Source organism: Berghia stephanieae, chromosome 5 (assembly GCF_034508935.2).
Source record: "Berghia stephanieae isolate SIO BIC M18660-M18661 chromosome 5, UCSD_Bste_1.3, whole genome shotgun sequence".
Classification (NCBI taxonomy): Eukaryota; Metazoa; Mollusca; class Gastropoda; order Nudibranchia; family Aeolidiidae; genus Berghia; species Berghia stephanieae.
The window spans coordinates 52,421,507-52,442,076 of NC_088364.1; the positions used below are offsets into that span (position 1 = coordinate 52,421,507).

The window sequence follows — 20,570 nt, forward strand, 5'->3', positions numbered from 1 at the left end:
AAATCGAGGATTCTTGATAAGGCCTCATGTTCTATAATCAATTTAAGCATTAAATCATTAGTTTCTAATTCTGGTACTGGAAAGTTGTAGGTCGTCATTTTTTTCTTCTCGAACATGACGGCGTCACTGTGTGATACCGTCAATATAATCGTAAGTAAAATAAGTACGATACGTCGTTTTATTTACATTTCGTCAAGATGGCGACTTCCACGAATCAAAACATCTCACAAGATGTTGTTGATTTTCTAAACCGACATTTTTCTGCCGATAAATCCACTTTGTCTGCAGTGATTAAGTTGAAAGAAGATTATTATTTAAAAGCATCACACTTGCAGGAACAGGTGGGCTACAGAAACTTTCCGCCACCCTGGATATTTATTGTTATTGGATACTGATGACGATGAATCACAAATCACAAACTCAAACCGGTCTGTTAAATAAAAGGTTTTCTTATTCAAAGACCTTTGGCCAGATTAATTTTCCTCAAGATTTAAGCAATTTATGGGAAAAAACCCAAATGATCTCAAAAAAAAATCAATTTGAAATTTATGTACCAGTACCAAACACGATTTTTAAACACAAATAAATTAGATGAACAATTCAAAATCCAGTGTTTGTTTTTTTTCGCTGTGATTATTCTCAGACATGCTGAGAATAAGAACATGGACGCTTTCTGCCAATAGGCCTAACGATGGACGGTTGTAAGTTATACTAAAGACACTTTTTTAAAACTCCGTTCTTTTAAACATTTATCCACATTCCAGAATATGGAAAGTTTCGAAATTCACATAGAAATTAGTAAAGTTAATAAAATATTTTGAAAACACATAAAATTAACTAACAATAAATCAGTCGATGGATAGAAGGTTACTACAGTAGAACTCGGAAATAGCGAGTTCGATGGGTCCACTCCTGATTACTCGCTATTCCCGAGTTGCCAGGAAAGGTCACTCGGCCATACAAAAATATGGAAAGACAGTGTGTGTGTGTGTGTTTGTTTGTGCGTGTGTGCCGCGCGTGCGTGCAAATGACTGTGTGTGGATAAAGTGGGGTGAGGGCGGGGTTGAACGGCCTTCGTTAACTACGTAATGATGGCCACAGGTTGAAGTTGATCCACCCCTTCCATTTCCATCAAGATTTCGTGTATGTGTGTGTGCGAGTGTTTGTATGCACTAGGCATGTTTGATGAGGTAAGCAAGCGCATCACTCAATCACTGACCCACTGAAATGATGGTTCCACGCTCCCCTCTCTCGCTGATCGTGTCGTTCGTTAACGAATGCGACTCGCTGACCGATGCTGCGAAGTGAGGCATGTTGACATGTTGGCTGCCAGTGCTTACCTCGCGCACAAACACACACACCCAACCCCCACCCAAATTTGTTTCGCCTACTATGTACTCTTGACTAGGCAACTATGTAATATTACTCGTAACGAAAAATAAGAAAAGAAAAGAAGCTAGGCTAAAAAGATTTAAATCGCCCTTGTCTGTTGTTTTGCTTTACTTCGTTCGAAGTCCTAGGCTGGGGCAGGAAATGCTCGTTATTTCCGAGTTGACCTCTTTATCATACTCGCTACTTGCATGCTAATTTTATTGACCCAAATAAGAGAAAAAAACGGGGATTTAGATTTTACTCGCTATTTCCGAGTTCTCGCTATTTCCGAGTTCTCGCTATTTCCGAGTATGTTACTTTCATGTTCTACTGTATATAAACACAATATGTGTTAGCATTCATGTGGGTGTCATGTCCGAACGGTTAAGTCTGAGAAGGCTTATCGGAATTGACGCTGTGCGTTCGAATCCTGGGTCCACCACTTTTTTTTCCCGTCTTCTTTCTACAGACACAGAGTGTTGCAAATTATAAATCTCCCATCTTTTAAAAATATTTTTCTCTCTCTTTTTGATCCTTTCTAGAAAATTGTCACATTCGTCCCCGCTCTGATCTCAAAATATATTCTAAAAAGAATATATAATTAAAAAGCAAACACACAAAAATATTTAGAGAGCGATCAAATAGAGAAGGGAAAAAACAAACAATAAGTATTTCAAAAAAATAAAAACAATTTTAAGAAAATCATGCTCAGAAACGGAACAAGGCCAAACAAAAAAAAAAAAAAAAAGATTCGAACATAATGAAAGGTGGTCTAACCCACTGAGCTGTCTATCCACATTGATGTCGGTGTATCTTAAAATTCATATATATATGAATGAGCTAGATAATTTTCCACCATCTCTTTGCTTCCTTGTTTTGATAGTTATTTTCATCTTTGATTTGACTGTGTTGTTGGATCTACTTTTGTGAAATTGTTATAATAAATTTTATTGTTTTGTATGAAGAAGACCGGAAAAAAAAACAGGTTTGATCAGTTTTGGGGCCAACACCACCTAGGTCTAGAGATTAGTCAACGAAATAAACACATTCCCAGTCGTCATCAATATCCCCAAAATTTTGGTCAGAATGAACAAATTATAGAAACAAAAGAAGATCAATAGGTAGGTAGTGACAATTTTAATGGTTGATGAACTATGAACCGATTTGATGATTAACAAGTTTCTTTCTTACTTACTTTTGGATTCTTTCCAGCACAGGTCCTTATAGGTCCTCTTTGCCAGACTCTATTTCTTCATCGTCTATTTGATTTAAGTTTTTTCCGGTCTTACAATCTAAAGAGCATTTATAATTGTACAAAACATTTTGGTCAGACCAAAATTTGTCTAGCATATTCTTGAAGCTATTTAGGGTTTTTGCATTCACAACTGAATCTGGTAAACTGTTTCATATTTTCGTTATTCTCACAGTCACAGTAAAACTGTGTTTTCTCACATCCAATCTTGGTCTTTGTGTGAGCAGTTTCTTTTTGTTACCTCTGGTGTCTTTTCTTATTCTGAAATCTTTTCTCCATTTGATAAATTCTGTCATGTCTTGGTCATATTTACCACTTGTCATCTTGTTCTATCATGTCGCCCTTATATCTTCTGTATTTCAAGGTTGGTAAATTAAGTTTCCTCAGTCTTTCCTCGTAATCTAAAGATCCTAGTCCAGGTAGCTTCTTGCTTGTTGAAAAAAGAAGGTGAATTGCCAGTTTGAAGTTTCAGTTCTAAGTGTCAAAAACTTACATTTTATTGATCCATTTGCTTTTTAAAAAAAGTTGGATTTGGCATTTGAGCACTATTTACTTTTATCTCGTGTTAAATATCACTTGATATTGATATTAACTGATTTGAGAAACAAATAACCACTGGCATTTTTTCAGAATATTTGTTATTTTTCATGCCTAGTTTGGCATATTGCATAAAATCTTTCTGCCAACTTGATAAATGTGTCTGCCTATAACGAAAAGGTCAGGCTTTTGGTTATTGCGGGACAGGGTCTGCTAATAATCAAAAGTCCAGGTTTTTATTATTGCCAGACAGATGTCTACCAATAATCAGTTTTCTTTATTGGCAGACATATCTGAGAATAACGACAGCCTTGTTTTTTTCTTTTCAATTTTTCTATGCCAAATGGAAAACGAGGCGGAGCAAGAATTTTAAAGAATTGCTCCCTTATTTATTTTCTTCTCTGATCGTATGATAGGTAGTTTTTTGTATATCTTTTATTTTTTTAAAAAGATTGGTCAACAATCAAAGGTGTGGAGGGGGGGGGGGGGGTATTACCAATATTCTATAGAGTGGATGTAGATGATGTCACGCATATTTCATCCACGGTTGCTTCCCTTGAAATGAGACCACTGTAACTTCTGATAGCATTGTTTACATTGGGAACTTCAACTGACTGTGGCCGAGTCAACACAAAACTGTCAAAATGCCAAGGATTTGTGCTGTCTATGGATGCAATAAAAGCACATACAAATAAGTAAAATTAATAAAATACCGATAAAAGGATAAAATTACCCAACAATAAATCGGTCAATGGATAGTAGGTTACTATATATACACAATATGCGTCAACATTCATTTTGATGTCTTGGCCGAATGGGTAAAGCTGTCTGTCTTAGAAGGCATGTCGAGATCGACGCTGTGTGTTCAAATCCTGGCTCCACCACTTTTTTTTTCTTTCTATTTCTACAGAGCACTGCAAAGGATAAATACCCCCCCCCCCCCCTTGCCTCCTTTTTGTTTCTTTTGAATCGTTCTTTTTTTTCTCTCTTTTGGATCCTTTCTACAATATTGCAAATTGTAATTTTCATACCCTCTGATCTCAAAAAATGCATACTAAAAGAATAAATAAATAAAAAAAAAACAAAAAAAAAAACTAAAATTCAGAGGGCAATCAAATGCTCAGATAGAAAAAAAAATGTATATAAATATAATATAACATATCTTGCCCAGAAACAATATAATCAGGGGGTGGAGGAAAGAAGAATATGAAAAAAAAATGTTATCCACCTTAATGACAGCACATTTGTTGTTTGGGTCAATTTTTTAAGATTATTATCATCACAAAAGTTTTTGTATTCTTGACATTTTATTAAAATATTATTCTAAAAATCGAAGTTCCAAAGACAATCTCTTAGTTTCAGATCGGTTTGTGAATAATCACTTTAGTCACCATGTAGGCTAATAGAATGACTTTTTCTTTACTACTTATTATTGTCAGTAGAATATGTTGATATTTTGATTATTTTGGAAAGAAGAACTCCCTGCCAAGTAATGCATTTGATTTTTTTGTGATTTGTTTTTTTTTCACATGGTACGCCAAGGGATGCAAAACTATATTGTTATTGAAGGAAAACCAAACGAAGGAGTGGAGACTAAAAAGAAGGGATTCAGGAGATCATTCCCCCTTCCGAAATATTTCATAAAGATTTTGATTGGTTAAGAATTGGATGGGAGTGGGGTTTGGAGGGGGAGGGGAGTATTGTGCTCTATAAAATCTATTTTCTCGTTTTTGTTTTCTGACCCACCCCCTCTTCCTCCCAGACTCTATCGGGATTCATACTAGCTCTGTCTGTCTGTCTGTGATTGGGAGTTAAACATCAGAACCCTATTGACTCATTTAGATTCACTTTTTATTGCATTTTTTTTTCCATTTACAATACAATCATTCGCCAATTTGTTGTTTGCCATTAAATAACAATAATAAACTATTTCAATTTGACATCAGCTTTCTCTGGCAGGCACAGAGATTCCATCTGAAATTGATAAAGCCATTCAGAATGCAGAAGGTGTCTCAGGTGACATTACAAAGCTTAATGAAGAGCTGGAATCTGTAAGGCATGACATATCTGATCACACTCATGCACTTAGACCAATGATTGGAGAGCTCAGTGCTCTTGTTAACAAGTCATCAGAAGTCGAAAAGCACCTGCAGTATTTGAGCATAACTGCCAAAGTTGAAGATTTAAGGTAATCATATTTTTTTTTCAGTTTCTTTTTCTCACATCCTATATATTGCAAAATACTCTCTGCTTAAACAATGTTTTGATTGGCTGAAAATTTATTATTTTAACTCATTTAAGATAATGAAAAGTAAAGACTATCAAAACTGTACATCTCTCCATCACTAAACATTTTTCTGTGTAGTGAATAATTGTTCATATTTTCAGGGCTGACCTATACTGATTCTAAGTGAATAGCTATTTTTAACTTGAAAAAAAAAAAAAGGTTTTGACAGACTGCTTACGCATTTTTGTCTACTCCAAAACAATATCATATTCATCACTCTGTGTCGATGGTCTTTAGACCTCATTCTGCCTCTATTCCTGCTTTCCTTTTTGCCAATGATAGATAAAGGGTTTAATTATCATTTTCAGTTATTCTCAGGTTTGATTATCTGTTTTACTCCTTTTTTAAAAATCAATTTTGTTCATTGAGTGGTTGGCAATGAGTAAGAGAAGGAGAGGCCTGTGGATGATGCATATAAACTGATAAAATTTGACACTTGTCAATCAGGGACAATGTCCTAGTGACTATTATTATATAATTATCCCTTTTGTTGTTGTATAGCATAGTTTAGATGGAATTTGTAAATATACATATTAAAAATTATAAAATTACACCCTTTCGCAACAGCACCATAAGATCCTGTTGCCTAGGCATTCCATAAAGGAATATAGATAATTCATCAAACAGAATGTCTGATGTCAACAGGAATCATTCATGTTGTCCAAGTGAGCAAATTGGGGGTTAATAATCTTGCCCAAGGAAAAAAAACGAAAGTGCCTGAAGCGGGGCTCAAACCAGGGACCTTCTGGATCACAGTTCAATGCCTTAACCACTCTGCCACTAATATACATATTAACCTCATTTTAATATATTTGCTAACAACAATAAAATGCTTTCATTACCCTTTTTTTCATTTTGCAAAACTTCATATTTTTTTAATTGCTTTAAATATGTGCAAGATTATTTTATTGAACTTTAATATATCTTTGTTTATTCAAGTTCTCAAATCCAAGCATCCTTGATGACGGAATCTCTCAGCCCAGCAGTGGAAAACTACTTAGAGATTACTGAAATTTTTAAGCTATTGGAAAAGTCATCCTGTAAAAACCTGCTCAACTTTGTCAAAGAGACATTATTGTTTTGGAACCAGATTTTACAAGAAAGGATTGCGGTGTAAGTGATAATTCTATAAGTATGGTAAGCTGGTGTCACGTAAGTTCACACCTTTTACTGGTGTGTGGCATATCAACCGTGTCAAAATAGTTTTCAATAGAGGGATGGATTTGGTTCATTGAGCTCATGGAAATGAAAACAGACAGCAGTATCTGCTTCTATTAAAAAAAAACAAAACTATAGTGGAATGTCAACATTTTAGTTTGTCACACTTATCAACAATAACATCTTATCTCAAGGTAGTAAGCAACTGTTACAATCCATATCAGATTCGAATAATCTCTCATTGACATGTGGCTTGAAGGACTAATTTGATCTTGAGAAATCATAGCTATCCAATAGCTAATGCGATTTCCATTCTGGTTTGCTTGGTTTCTGTGATTGATTCTTTTGAGTAAAACCACAAACCATTGGTCACTTTAAGAGCTAAAAATAGGCAACAATGTACTTTATAATATAATAATAAATGAAGATACATAATCATGTTGTTCATATGCCTACAGACTTGTATAATAACCCCACCCACTGTGGTATGTTTTTCATGATCAATGACCACCTATTGATCACACCTGACCTTAAAAAAACCCAAAACAGTCATCAATTAACAGCCTTGCAGTTTTGTCTCAGAAAAATAAAAATTGCTTAGCTGGACTGGTTGACGATATGAAACTCAATGGTTAAGTGTGATTTTCTCATTCCTAACAATGCTGATATAGATCCCAACAGCAACAAAAACATTACTGAAAATCACCTGTCGTTATTTTTCAAGATTTTATTTTTGATATGTTGATATAACAGGTTTTGGACAAAAAATATATAATTTCGAAATTTCGGGTAGACACTGTAGTGCTAGATAATTTGCCCTTGAATTCGTGATTTGTGTAGTCTTAAAAAATCACAGCAGTCCCCATTATTACAAATACAATAAGAATTTTAAAATTCTCATTTTTATGATCGCAATCTGTTCGTGCATATGAAGGTTGGCATTGTTAACATGCGTATATTTGATTTAAATCTTACATTTTCTTCTAAGTATAACACAAATGGTTGGGTTCTATAGTTTGTTTTTTTTGTTTGGTCTTTTTTAATCTTTTTATTTATTTGTATTTTTTTTTCCAGTGAGTTTGAAGAGGTGCTCAAGGCAATGAGATGGCCAATGGTTGTTACTAATATAAAAACTCCTTCTGTTTCAAATGGAGAAGAGCTGAGATCACGAATGAGTAAACTTTTTCAAAAATTGTTACATCTCCAATTACCGTATCCTTTTTAATTTAAAAAGAGTTCTCTGTTGAATCTATTATTGTATGGGTGTAACTATGCAAGAAAGATGTGCATCAATGGAGGAAATTACTGTTTTCATATCCAATTGATGAATTAAAAGACAAAAAGAAAGAAAGTAGTGAAAGAAATTATTTTAGTTTTTCAAAATGACATAAAATTCTTAAAACGTTGTATGTTACATTAAAATGTGTTTTTAGATAAATATTTGGCAAAAACGTTGATATTCCACTCAAAATCCAACATTGATCTTAACTTGTATCAGTGATGCAATTGTCATGGAAAATTCAGGAATACATTCTTTACATTTTAAAGTTGGAGAAGTCAAACCAATTTTACTTCCTCTTGAACTGATGTTGAAACCTTTAAAGAAAAGATTTCGATTTCATTTCTACGGAAACAAGCAGACAAATAATTTGGAAAAGGTAATGAGTTCAAACTTAAATCTATAAAGAGTATTGGCAAACTGTTTTCTAATTTTGTTCCCAATGGAGGGAAATATATCAATCGGCTGTAGGCATAACAATTTACAACAAAACATGTTTTTAGTAAAATAAGAACGAACTTTGATGACATTTAGGCACTTTATACATGACTTTATCCGGCAAAAATTAAATGAACTTGTGAAAACAATTAAATTTTGATAATTATACAAAGTCTAAACTTGAATTAAAAAGATATTATTTGTTTGTAAGAGGCCTGAAAACATTAAATATCATAACAGCATACAAAATACTACACACATTATCAAGTGTCATTCACAATGACTAGTTTATAGCTTCCTACGTTTTCTCTAGAGAGTCTGACAATTTAGAAAAGTACAAGAGATGACTTGCAGATGATTAACTTTTCTTAAAATCGCTTAGGATTTCATTTTCTTTATATCACCTTTGCTGTATAATCTACTGATCATTATTTAAAAAAAAAAAGAAATTTAATCGCCTTCTCCCATTTGTTCATTGTAATATGTTTCGATTTGATTAACAGCTTGTATACAAAAACAAACATTGAATGAAGATTTCAGCTTGATAGATAGGGGGACAGTCAAAGCATTGGCATGAGAGAAATGCTGCATGAATGACTTAGATGATCTCCTCACCTTAAACTAACGGACTATACAAAAATATATAAATAGTTGTAAACGGTTTATGCTGTTACTGAAAGTCAAAATAATATTTGGGGCATAGTTTTGGGGGAAAAATATTCGGAATTAACTCAAAATACCATTTTCGTTATGGAAAAACGTCTCCTTGATAAACACAATACATGTAGTGTGCAAGATGACAAACATACATATTGTTCTTTTAGAACAAAGGATTGAGAATGTGTGATCCATTGCCTCAATGTGGTGTTATGTCAGTGTGGACCCGATAACATAAAGTGATTTTTAGAGTTGAAATGATCAGAGATACAATAGTTTGATTTTTCGCTCCTCAAGAATTTGTATTCGTTTTCCTAAATAATGTTCATGTTAACACATGTCTTATATTTCTGGCTATAAATTCAATTTTCCCCATCTAAACCATTCGAACATAATACCATTTTGATGGAGTGGGGCTATGTGGTATTGTGGTATGACACTCGCATTCGGATCGGAAGGTCCTGGATTCAAGCCTCACTTGGTGCATAGTTGAGTCCTTGGAAAAGACTCTTTACTCACATTCTCTCACCGTACTCAGGTGTAAAATGAGTACCCGGCCATTAACAGCATTGTCTATGTAAGAATAACATTTTAATATTGCCTAACAGGCGTCATGTCTCTTTCTACATGTTATGTTTTGCTGTTGGCTAGGGACCCTTGTAAAGCACTTTGAGCATGTTTATTGGATATTGAGCTATATAAAAGCTCAAGTTAAAGGCTCAAAGCTCAAGTTTATAGATGGATATTGTGCTGTCAATGTTTCATTTTTAAATTCCACTGGTAAGATGGCTCAATGAAACTTTATCAAAAGTATTCATTTTTACTTTTACAGAATATCTGATTTTGTTACCAAAAAAATGTTAGCAAATCTTTCTAAAATTTATTTGGCTAAAAGTAAAAAATCATTCAGCACACATCGAGTTACAGTCTTTGATGCTCTGTTTTATACCAATTAATTGAATGGACCCAAGTAATCCAACCTCTGGCAATTTTCAAAAGTGTTTCTCTTGTTTTAAGATAGAAAGAGAAGAATCACATTCATTTTCATCATGATTATATCTGTCTTAAAGTATTTAAGGTGAAGCCATGCTCGGAGATGGTGGATTAAAATACATTATGTTGTATTTTGTGGAAACTACCTCTTCACTCTCTCTAATACTACACACACTCTGTCAGTCTCTCTCTCTCTCTCTCTCTCTCTCTCTCTCTCTCTCTCTCTCTCTCTCTCTCTCTCTCTCTCTCTCTCTCTCTCTCTCTCTCTCTTAAAATACATTATGTTGTATTTTGTTGAAACTACCTCTTCACTCTCTCTAATACACACTCTCTGTCAGTCTCTCTCTCTCTCTCTCTCTCTCTCTCTCTCTCTCTCTCTCTCTCACACACACACACACACACACACATATATACACCTACACCCACACAGAGGCACAACACACACACACACGCACACACAAGCAAGGTTACTGCATTAGGATAATATTATTGCTGAGTAATTATCATTAATCTACACAGTATAACATGTGAAAGTTTGAAAAAATACTGTTACTGTTAGAATATGCTCCGCTGAGCTGCATTTTTCTAATTGCATCAATCCGTTTATAAGGGTAATATCATGGTTTGATAAATTGATTTGAGGGATAAGAAGGCTTGTTTTGTTCTGATATGTTTAATCATAACAATGCTAGTATTGGTAAAATAAAAGGTTCATAGCTAATTCCTTTTGAGCTCTAGTCGGGGATGAACTCAAGGTATTGTCAGATGATTTTTCTTTGTGCCATTTTATAGCAATAGATGATTTTTAAATAAATCGATTTTGTGTTTTTCATGTTTCCATTATGCTTTGAATACGTTTATAGTTGAATTCCAAGCTATTGAAGATTTTTTTGCCATTTAAAAGATGTTTGTAATTTATGATGTGTGCTGATATCATCATTTTTCAGCTTAGACAAAAGGTTTATTTTATGTCCATATGAGTAGTTTCTTTAAATATGGCTGTTCCTGATTTCTCTCTTCTTGTTTTGTTTGCATCTTCCTTTTTGTATTTCTTTTAATCTCTTTTCACTGATCACTGGATTTCTTAATTTTGCAGCCAGAATGGTACCTGACACAGATATTGAGTTGGATCCGAGATCATAGAGGGTTTCTCAACAGATACATCCAGCCTCTACTAGATGAATCAAAACTGAGTAATATATGTGCCAGGGTATGATTAACACATGGTTGAAATTTTGTTAAATCAAAAAAAAGAAATAAATCAGCCCGCAGTAGAAATTAGATAGCTCCCATGGAGACGAAAGTTAAGCAACCACGCTCTAGAAGTGCGGCTATGTGGTCTTGCGGTATGACACTCGCTTTCGGATCGGAAGGTCCTGGGTACGAGCCTTGCACGGTGCATAGTTGAGTCCTTGGAAAAGACTCTTTACTCACATTCTCTCACCATACCCAATTGTAAAATGAGTACCTGGCTGTCAACAGCGTTGTCTCTGTCACAAAACTTGTAATATCGCCTAACAGGTGTCATGTCTCGTTCTACATGTTACATATTGCTGTTGGTCAGGGACCCTTTGTACAGCACTTTGAACACATTTAGTGGATATTGCCCTTTATAAATGCTCTAGTTTTTTGTTGTTTTTTTTGTGTGTTTTTTTTTAAGAAGTCCCATTATATTGTATGGAGTGACAACCATATATATCCAAATAAGCAGTACCGTTTTTTTACTATTATTATTTCAATTTGCATTTACATACACACACACACACACACACTCTTCATCACTAGAATTAATTCTTAATTAATTTATGACAATGTTATTTTAGTTTTTACTGAGAAAATGTTTCTTATTTTCTCAAAACTTTGGAAAGTGACCTGGGGACAAGCCCAGCTCCTTGATGAATGTTCTTACACATAAGAAAAAAATTAAAAAGAAACAAAACAACTAATTATGAGTGTAAAAGATTTACAATTTAGAGATTGGAAAAGATTAAGGATTCATTTTTAAATTTATTTAACATCATCATTGTATTTTTGGGGATTCATGAACAAATAAAGTTTAATAGATTAAAATTTTTTGGATTGCACACCAAGGAAACTGGCAGTGGTGTTAGTGTGATATAGTACAAATGTCAGGCTTTCTTTTTTAAAATTCAGTAGCTTTTTTCTTCTTTTTGATTTGATTGATTAATCCCAAGGAGTGGCTGATTAGAACCTTTCTAGAGCCCCTGTGAGTTAGGCAGAGATGATACTCTTCAGCGGATCCGCGGAATTCCGGGATTTTTGGGAATTTCTCAGAAATTTTCCGCTGAATTTGCCGTGTCAAACATTTTTCCTCAAAATCAAAAAATGCCCGTTATGTCTTATGTCATATTTTGACACCTGTGCTCAGTCTCGTGAAATTTGGTGACGGCCCCTTGTTTGTGACGTCGGGCCAGACACAATGGTGCCAGCTGTCACAATTGACACAGAAGACCAGTGGTTTTCTTTGATTAATTGATGGTTGAAGGGGAAGGGGGGAGTGACAAATGGGTCTAGATGTTTTTTTCTCTGTTATAGGTGCCTATTGCCTTTTTAATTTCTCTCTCTCTCTCTCTCTCTCTCTCTCTCTCTCTCTCTCTCTCTCTCTCCTCTCTCTCTCGCTTCTCTCTCTCTCTCACTCTCACTCTCTCTCTCTCTCTCTCTCTCTCTCTCCCCTCCCCCTCTCTCTCTCTCTCTCTCTTCTTTCTCTCCTCTCTCCCCTCCCCCCCCTCTCTCTCTCTCTCCCTCCCCCCCTCTCCTCTCCCTCTCTCTCCTCTCCTCTCTCTCTCTCTTTCTCTCTCTCTCTCTCTCTCTCTCTCTCTCTCTCTCTCCTCTCTCTCTCTCTCTTCTCTCTCTCTCTCTCTCTCTCTCTCTCTCTCTCTCTCCTCTCTCTCTTCCTCTCTCTCTCTCTCTCTCTATTTCTCTATTTCTTTCGCAAACATCCATTAAATCATCTGGTTATACAGAGATAATATATTACAATAAAGCAACGGTGATTGGCTTAGTTTACTCTTATTTTTATTTTTTACCTTTGGACTTTTTGTTTGAAATTTGAGAGATTCTTGGGTTGTATTTATTTGCTACATAACCACTAGGTTTCAGTAACAAAGATATTGTTGCCTGCTTTATAAAGTAAACATCAAAACAAAACAACACTTTCTGGCCTTTTATTTGAATAATATCATAGGCCTTTAGAATGTTTTGTGTAAAGGACAATTCATTAAATGTTTACAAAAAGTAAATTTATGTCTAATGATAAGAATGGATTTACACTAGTAGTGGTAAAATATATTATAATACAAAATTATGTTCCTGTTATTTTTACACTTTGATCGATAGACCGAGAAATTTTCCTCCTTTTTTACAAATTGCTATTATCATCACTGGTTAGGGTAAAGTGACTTGCTCAAGACCACACCACATGGTTGTACTCAAACTTTGTACCTTTTGATGATGTGGTGAATAACATACAGGGGAACTAGGCTGGACGTCGAAGGCGTGTTGTTTCTTAAAAGATACCTCACTTTTTCAGATAGTGAAAGAAATTAAATTGGTTTTTGACCTGACTATTCTCTCTCTGATTTCTTAATAACCCTATAACCTGTCCTGGTTATTCATTTATTCATATTTGAAATTCAGTCAGGTTACGATTATTGAGGGGAAAAAAAGCTAACAACATGAATAAAAATCAAGCAAATTTGTTTGATTACCCTTTCATGAGAACACAATTTTTAAATTTCATTCCTTCCCTCTACTCCTTTCCTTACAGACGGAATTCACAAGAGGCCTTGTTATGACTGTGATGGAAAAGGTGGACCATGATTTGCCAGAAATTCTGTACAATGAAAACAATTTCTCCCACCTCATTGATGAAATATTGTTATTTGAATCAGAGATCAGAAACACTTACTCATATCCATACATTTTGCCCGGATGTCTAGATGTTTTATGCTTACAGGATGCTCTATCCAAATGGCTCCAAGTAGAAAAGAAATGTAAGGAAAAAATTTATATTTTGGATTCTGAAATCTATAAGATGAGGTTTCTTCAGCCACCTAGTTTAGCTATGATCACTTTCATAAATGTTTTTATCACAATTTGTTTTAAAAGTTATAAAAATTTCTCAAATGCAATAAAGAGCTCTGAAGATAAAGCATTTCCAAGGTTTGAAGGAAAGATCAAAAGGCTTAAGATGGTCCAAGAGACGAAAAGCAGTAGATTTCTTTAAGATTTGGGCTTTGGTAAGGTGCAGCTTGATTTTTTTTTCTTAATTTTTTTTTTTTTTCTAATCAAAGTGACCAATTTTCTTCAGATTTCTCAAGGATCCTAACTAATTATATTTTTAAACTTTAAAAAAAAAACCCATCTTCAATCGATAGATTGTAATTTTTTGTTTGTAAAAAATACTTTCAGAGTAGTGGATGGGAATTATGAGTTACTGTGATATATTGATCATTGGAAGTTTGTGTTAAGTGCCTAATTAGAAGATTCAAAATTGTAAGGGCCTTATTGATTTTTCAACTTGGTTATGTCTTGCTGATTTTTCAACTTGGTTATGTCTTGCTCTTTACATTGTTTATTATCTTTTTCAGTCGCTATGCAAAAAATTGAGCAAATGTTCCTGTCACAGACTGCTTGGGAGTCCCAATACAAAGATATATCAGACCTTGATGAAGTCAGGGTGCCTGAGTGTGCTGAAAGCTTCATGACACTCTTACATACCATTACGGGTAAGCTAATGGAATTTGTTATTTCAAGGATATGTTAATTACACTTATGTTGATATTGGAACATATTGAGATATGGTACTTAAAATCCAAATTCCATCATTATATCTGATTGTGTTGCACTTCAGTTCTCATATTAATATAACGTATTTCCTTGTGAATTTATATGGTTTTTGGCTCGTGCCTTCTTATAGATTTTTTTTCCTTTTAAGCACAATTTTTATAGATCTATTGAAAGAATTAATTAAAGATAATAGCTTTAATTATTTTTGATTGAAAATCCATATCTAATTCTTGTGTCAATTAACTATTGATTGTGCTGTGGTAAGACAAAATAATAATGTAAATTTTCTCATTTAACACAGACCGTTACAGGAAACTTCCAGTCTCAGATGCTAAACTGCAATTTTTGGGCTTTCAGCTGGAGCTTTTGGAGGATTTCCGTATGCGACTTGTGCAACTGATGAAAGATTCCTCCAATGAACCTACTGGCTGTAAATTTTGTGCTGTCCTCAATGCTGTTCACTATGTGCAGCAAGTACTTAGAGATTGGAGTGAACTAACGGTAAGTTAAAACAAAAGGAACTTTGAGTTTGTGCATTATATCATTACCTCCAATAGCCTATCGCATCACATCAGACATCACTGGAGGTGTTTACTAGATTTTCTCGGGGTTTGTTACTATTTAATTTCTCCCCCCCCCCCCCCCACTCTATGGCACCTTTTCACACCTTATTTTCCATGAGAAGAAATGGGAATAAGTAAGTCTTGGGTTTGCTAAAAATGCCCATATCCTTGTTTTTGATTATAATGTCTAAAAGATTTCTGTTTGGAACTCTCTTTCAATTCCTGGAATAAAATGCAATACAGAAGCTATATTTTTAACAAATATTAAGACTGATTTTAGTAGAAAATATTTGATAAACTAAAACTGGTTTCTGTAATACAATTTGTTAATTTTTCTCAGTATGAACGTTTTAGGTTTTTCTTTTTATCTTTATTATTATTCTTTTTTTAATGCATGTAATTTGCTTTGATATTGTATTGAAACGGCACTTAGAGCTGTTTATATAAGGAATAGGTGCACTATAAATGATGATGATGATGATGATGATTATTATTATTATTATTATTATTATTATTATTACTTATACAATAGTTTATACAATATTGAATATTGGTATATATGATTATTTGTGGACTTTTATTCTTACTTATGTCCTTTACAGTTTTTCCTTCAGTTGTTGTGTTACAAGAACAACCGCGCTAACAAAACATCCCTGAATGAATTGACAAAGCAAGACAGCTATGATGGGGACAGATCAGCTGATAAAATTGTAAGCATTTGATTGTTTTTTTTTTTTTTGATAAATGCCTTAGTTAATCGTGCTAATTTGAGGAATTAGCAAGGGGTGGGGGTGGGGATTTGTTTTTGTTTGTTTTTGTAGTACATTAAGTTTCCAAACATAAAATTATTTTCTTCCATGTCCTTGGAAAAGATAAACAAGGTTGAATTTATTTATGTAAAATAAATTTTTATTATAATATATCATAATTGACTGGTGAAGTAGGTTTTTTTTTCCCTTTTTTCAAAATTGAAATCTCAAAAGTTTCTTTAACTCAGGAGGGTATATGATGTTACCAATAGTGAAGATTGAACATAAATTAATAAACTGTCATTATTTGTTTTCATGCCTAGGATAATCTCGTCAGTGAGATGTCAGATTTTAATCTAGACCATACAGTGTTTGAGGAGATTACATCTCTTTTTGACAGCATGGAGAAAGACATGATTAAAGTGACTTGTCAATATGTCTTTATGGATATTCAAGCCAGAAGTCAACCGTATCGTAAAGATAGGTGGGGTTTTATTTTATTTGGGATAAAATAAATGAAAACTGAAACAAGCCATGGCAATCTCATTTTGCTATTATTAATTTTATCATAAAAGTGCTCTGAATAGAATTACCTACAATTTATAGATTCCCTTTGCCTTTGATATTGATATCATTATGACATTAATTTTAGCTGAAGTATTGCCCTTTCAAGTAATTTGGGCTACACTATCTTTTTAAAAATTTCTTTTACTGTATTGCTGTCATAAAGACTATCAATATTTGAATGTTACACTGTTCTACTTATGTATAATGTCGCGTGCCATCGACGTCTTTTTCATTGAGATAAATCCTCCTTCTCCCCCCCTCCCTTTTTTTTTGTGTGCATTCTAAATTTTATAATAAGGAATGATAGTTGTATTATGGTTTAGGGTTCTAAAGGTAGACATGGTTTTTACTGTTTTAGCCTCTTTCAGCACCTTACCAATATAATTGTTGGTGCAATTCACACCGGGAACGTCCAATAATGATCAAGAATTTATAGAAATAACACAGCAGTTCAATGACACAAATGAGCAATTACGTTATGATGCCAGAACATTTTTCCTTTTTGCTTTGTGATGTAATTAAAACAATGATTTTAGCTAAATGGATTCCTTTAAGATTTGATGATGTAAATAACTACTAATGAATCTTTACCACTGTAATATATTTTTAACATTTAAAAGCACACATTTAGTGTAAATAGCTTATACAAAATATGAGTTAATGTGGTCTATTTTGCTGCAACTACAGTTGTAACATGATAGGCATAAATAACACAGAACAAAAATTTAAAAAAATAAATTATTCATAGATTCATCCCATCATTATTATTTTTGTTATTATTATTCATCATTGGTATTCTTAAAAGACCTGCCTGTATGCTTATTATTTTGTAACCAAAATTTTAATCTTTATACCATCATTTTGTTATCCAGGTGGATTGCTTTACCATCTCCTAAAGAGCTGATCACAACGCTTGGTCTGTCACCTTCTGCGTGTGAAATGTTCCTGGTCCTCAAAGACCACCTCTCTACCATGGAAGGGCAGCTGGCCAAGACATTGTTTGATGATTTATGGCAGAAATTAGCGAAGAATATTGATTCCTTCATTTTGAATGAGGTTGGTATTGTATGGACTGTGGTGTTAATTATTACATAATCTTGTTTCTCCTACGAATATAATCATGTCTAATGCCCATATCTTAGTCACCGGATTTTTATGAATTTGCTACAATTTTTTTTATTTAAAAAAAAAATACATTAGTTTCTAATTCTTATGAATGTTTATTTTCTTAATTTTTGTTACTCATGAATTTGTTGCAGGTGATTTTCCCCAACCATTTTAATGACGGAGGAGCCCTGCAACTTCAGTTTGACATCACGAGAAACCTTATTCCATTGTTTGGGGATTATACCCACAACCCCCATTCTTACTTTAGATTGTGAGTTTGTTTTTATATTCACACGTTGATTGTCTGTTTTGAATTACTTGGACATTTGTGGATTTCGTCATTTTTTTAGAGACAGTGATAGTAGAACAACATTTGAATATAATCTCATTTTATCCATATATTGCGGAACACCATTATCTCAAATCAAAAGTTTTTAATGAATTAAGTTGCACTTCTTAAACAAAGTGCTGTTGATTTTTTTTTTTTTTTAAACTGTTTACATCAAGATATTTTTGGAATTTTATGGATATAATGTACTGCAGTCAGTTTAAGATAAACTCCAAGGGACCAGAAAAAGGGTTTATATTAACTGATGTTTATCTTATCCAAAACTCAAGGGGAACAACCCTTCAGCGACACAAACATTTGTTTATCTATTTGTTATTGTTTAACTCCTTTAATAAAGTCATATCCCCAGAAAGACAGCCCAGCTTCCTGTTAAGCTTGGCTAAACTAAGAGTGACTTTTATTTTTCTTACTATTATTTGTTATTCGTCAGCGTTCCCATGCAACAGGCATATGATGATCCAAAATGCTTGGGAAGGCAGAGTGAGAATGAAAACAACATTTAGGAGAGTTGAGACACTAACATCACTTGTTCCCTAGTCTAAGCTAGTTGCACAATGAATCCCTAAATTGTTTTGATTACCAATTGGCGAGCCCTTGAAACAAACCTAGGGAGGGTTAAGTGGGGAGGTTGGCAACCAAAAGATGTCCACTTCACAGTGGAGGTATGCATAAGACAATGGAGAGGGAAGGGTAGGGATGATAGACAAAGGCTTTGGCCCCCATACCCATAGTCTCTAGTGTGCTATGACAAAGGCACAAACTCACATGTTCACGTGTGAGTGTGTGCGTCATGTGTCGACATGCTTGTGTATTTCAGTGAATCTTTGCAAACACTACACACTCAAATAATAATATAAGCAGCTGGTGTTGTTTCTTGATTGTGGCAAATGAATGTATTGCGCAATGAGGATACTAAAAGATGGAGGCTGGAGGGGGGGGGGGGGGGGGGGGGATGTTTGAGAGATTCCCTGTTTATCCCAGTCTCAGTCATGCAAATCCAGATTGATGAGTTTTATCTTATCCGGCTAGCTCACAGAGTTTATCTTAAACTTTTTGAATTACTAATGATGTAGAGCAGAAAAATTGGGACCAGCCTCAGAGTTTATTTTACGCGAGAGTTTTAAGCAGACAGTAAAGTATATGTGAAATATTTTCTTCCCATTTTGTTTTTCTTGTTAGTCAATAATGCTAAAACTGTTGCTTCCCCAGAGCAAATGAGGCCTGTATTTTGTTGACAATGAAGAGTGGATCAGGTTTGCTTCTGAAAGAAGTATTGTATTCTCATCTCCATGAGACAACTGAGCAGCAGCAACTAAAACAGACTCCCACAGACATTTTCTCTGCCTTACGAGATGTTGGTGTTTTTACTTTAACTCCTGAACAGTGTGAACAGGTGCTGAGTTTGCGGACAAATCTTTCCATTACATGAAACAGCTGTGTCTTTTTGGTCAATAAATAGAGGAGCAGCCATAATTCTGTAATTTTGAATATTAACATAAAACATATCTTAAGGATACAGATGAAGTTTTCATAAAGTAAACAATGGCCATAGTTAAGAAAGATGATTAAAGTAATTTAATTCCAAAGCATCAATTATCTCAGTTTCTTTTCTTTTAATTTGGCCCATGCAAAGTAGGCAGCTTTTAGCCTGCAACAGCAAAGGAAAGTTGCATTTTTTAATTAGCCAGAAGGATTGAGAGGCCAGGCAAAGAGCGAACATTGAAATAAACTTTTGACTTGAATGGTTGTCTATTTATATATTTATCTATTTGTTTGTTTATTAATTAATTAATTAATTTATTTATTTACTTATTTAATTATTTTTTCAATGTCCATATCACAAAACTTGACTAAGGGGCTTGAAATCCTCAAAAACATTTTCTCATCAATGAAAAAAGAAAGTAAAGAGTTTTCATTTTATTTTCTATGCAGGTAATTTCCAAATGAGATAAAACCTTGCAGGGTCAAGTAAAAGAGTAAACAGTCATTGTAAAAAGTAAATCGCACATTTTGAGATCAAATTTCAAACCTATCTTTTCTGGAGGATTATACTTTTCTTTTATATCTCTTTGATAAAAGAGAATAGACCCATGTACAAAACGTGAAACTCCACGGTGAAGACATATTTTAAAGATTAAGATTGGTCAGTCTTTCACCAGGTTTTGGTTAAAGATGAAAGCCAATGACAGTGACATAATTATAACAGATCTTATTTACACTCCATCACAGTTTACTCGAACACAGATTCCTCGAATACACGTTTTTCTCGAATTAATTTCACCCAGCCAACGTAAAAAAAAAAAAGAATTAATTATTGGGTGTTTAAAAAATGTTCCAGTGATGTCGACCAATGGTGATTTACTGTGACATTGACAGTTGCGTATGTCCCCCCCCCCCCCCCCGACACACACACACACACACAAACAGCTTGTGATATGTCATATATCTGGGTGG

At 34.1% G+C, this 20,570-nt stretch overlaps 1 protein-coding gene across 2 annotated transcripts; it reads left to right on the forward strand.

The window, feature by feature from the left end:
• Nucleotides 1-3: 3 nt before the first annotated feature.
• On the forward strand, nt 4-19,866 carry LOC144973169 (RAD50-interacting protein 1-like). 2 transcript variants are annotated; one of them, XM_078915292.1, is made up of 14 exons: nt 4-150; nt 5,107-5,348; nt 6,387-6,560; nt 7,680-7,817; nt 8,104-8,263; nt 11,069-11,182; nt 13,760-13,985; nt 14,583-14,720; nt 15,083-15,282; nt 15,947-16,054; nt 16,417-16,577; nt 17,533-17,716; nt 17,920-18,038; nt 19,326-19,866. In XM_078915292.1, exons 1-14 carry the CDS (start codon nt 115-117, stop codon nt 19,543-19,545), a joined length of 2,220 nt encoding a protein of 739 aa, XP_078771418.1. In that variant the 5' UTR covers nt 4-114; the 3' UTR covers nt 19,546-19,866. The 2 variants fall into 2 exon arrangements, with proteins under 2 accessions (XP_078771418.1, XP_078771416.1); XM_078915290.1 differs by having other exon boundaries at nt 142-341.
• The last annotated feature ends 704 nt before the right edge of the window (nt 19,867-20,570 follow it).

Bases quoted from the DNA above. Each gene is read 5' to 3' on its own strand.
- LOC144973169 (XM_078915290.1), top strand. From the start codon at position 198: ATGGCGACTTCCACGAATCAAAACATCTCACAAGATGTTGTTGATTTT. The intron at 17,717-17,919 runs GTTGGTATTGTA...AATTTGTTGCAG, and splicing joins ATTCCTTCATTTTGAATGAG to GTGATTTTCCCCAACCATTT. The intron at 18,039-19,325 runs GTGAGTTTGTTT...TTGCTTCCCCAG, and splicing joins CCCCATTCTTACTTTAGATT to AGCAAATGAGGCCTGTATTT.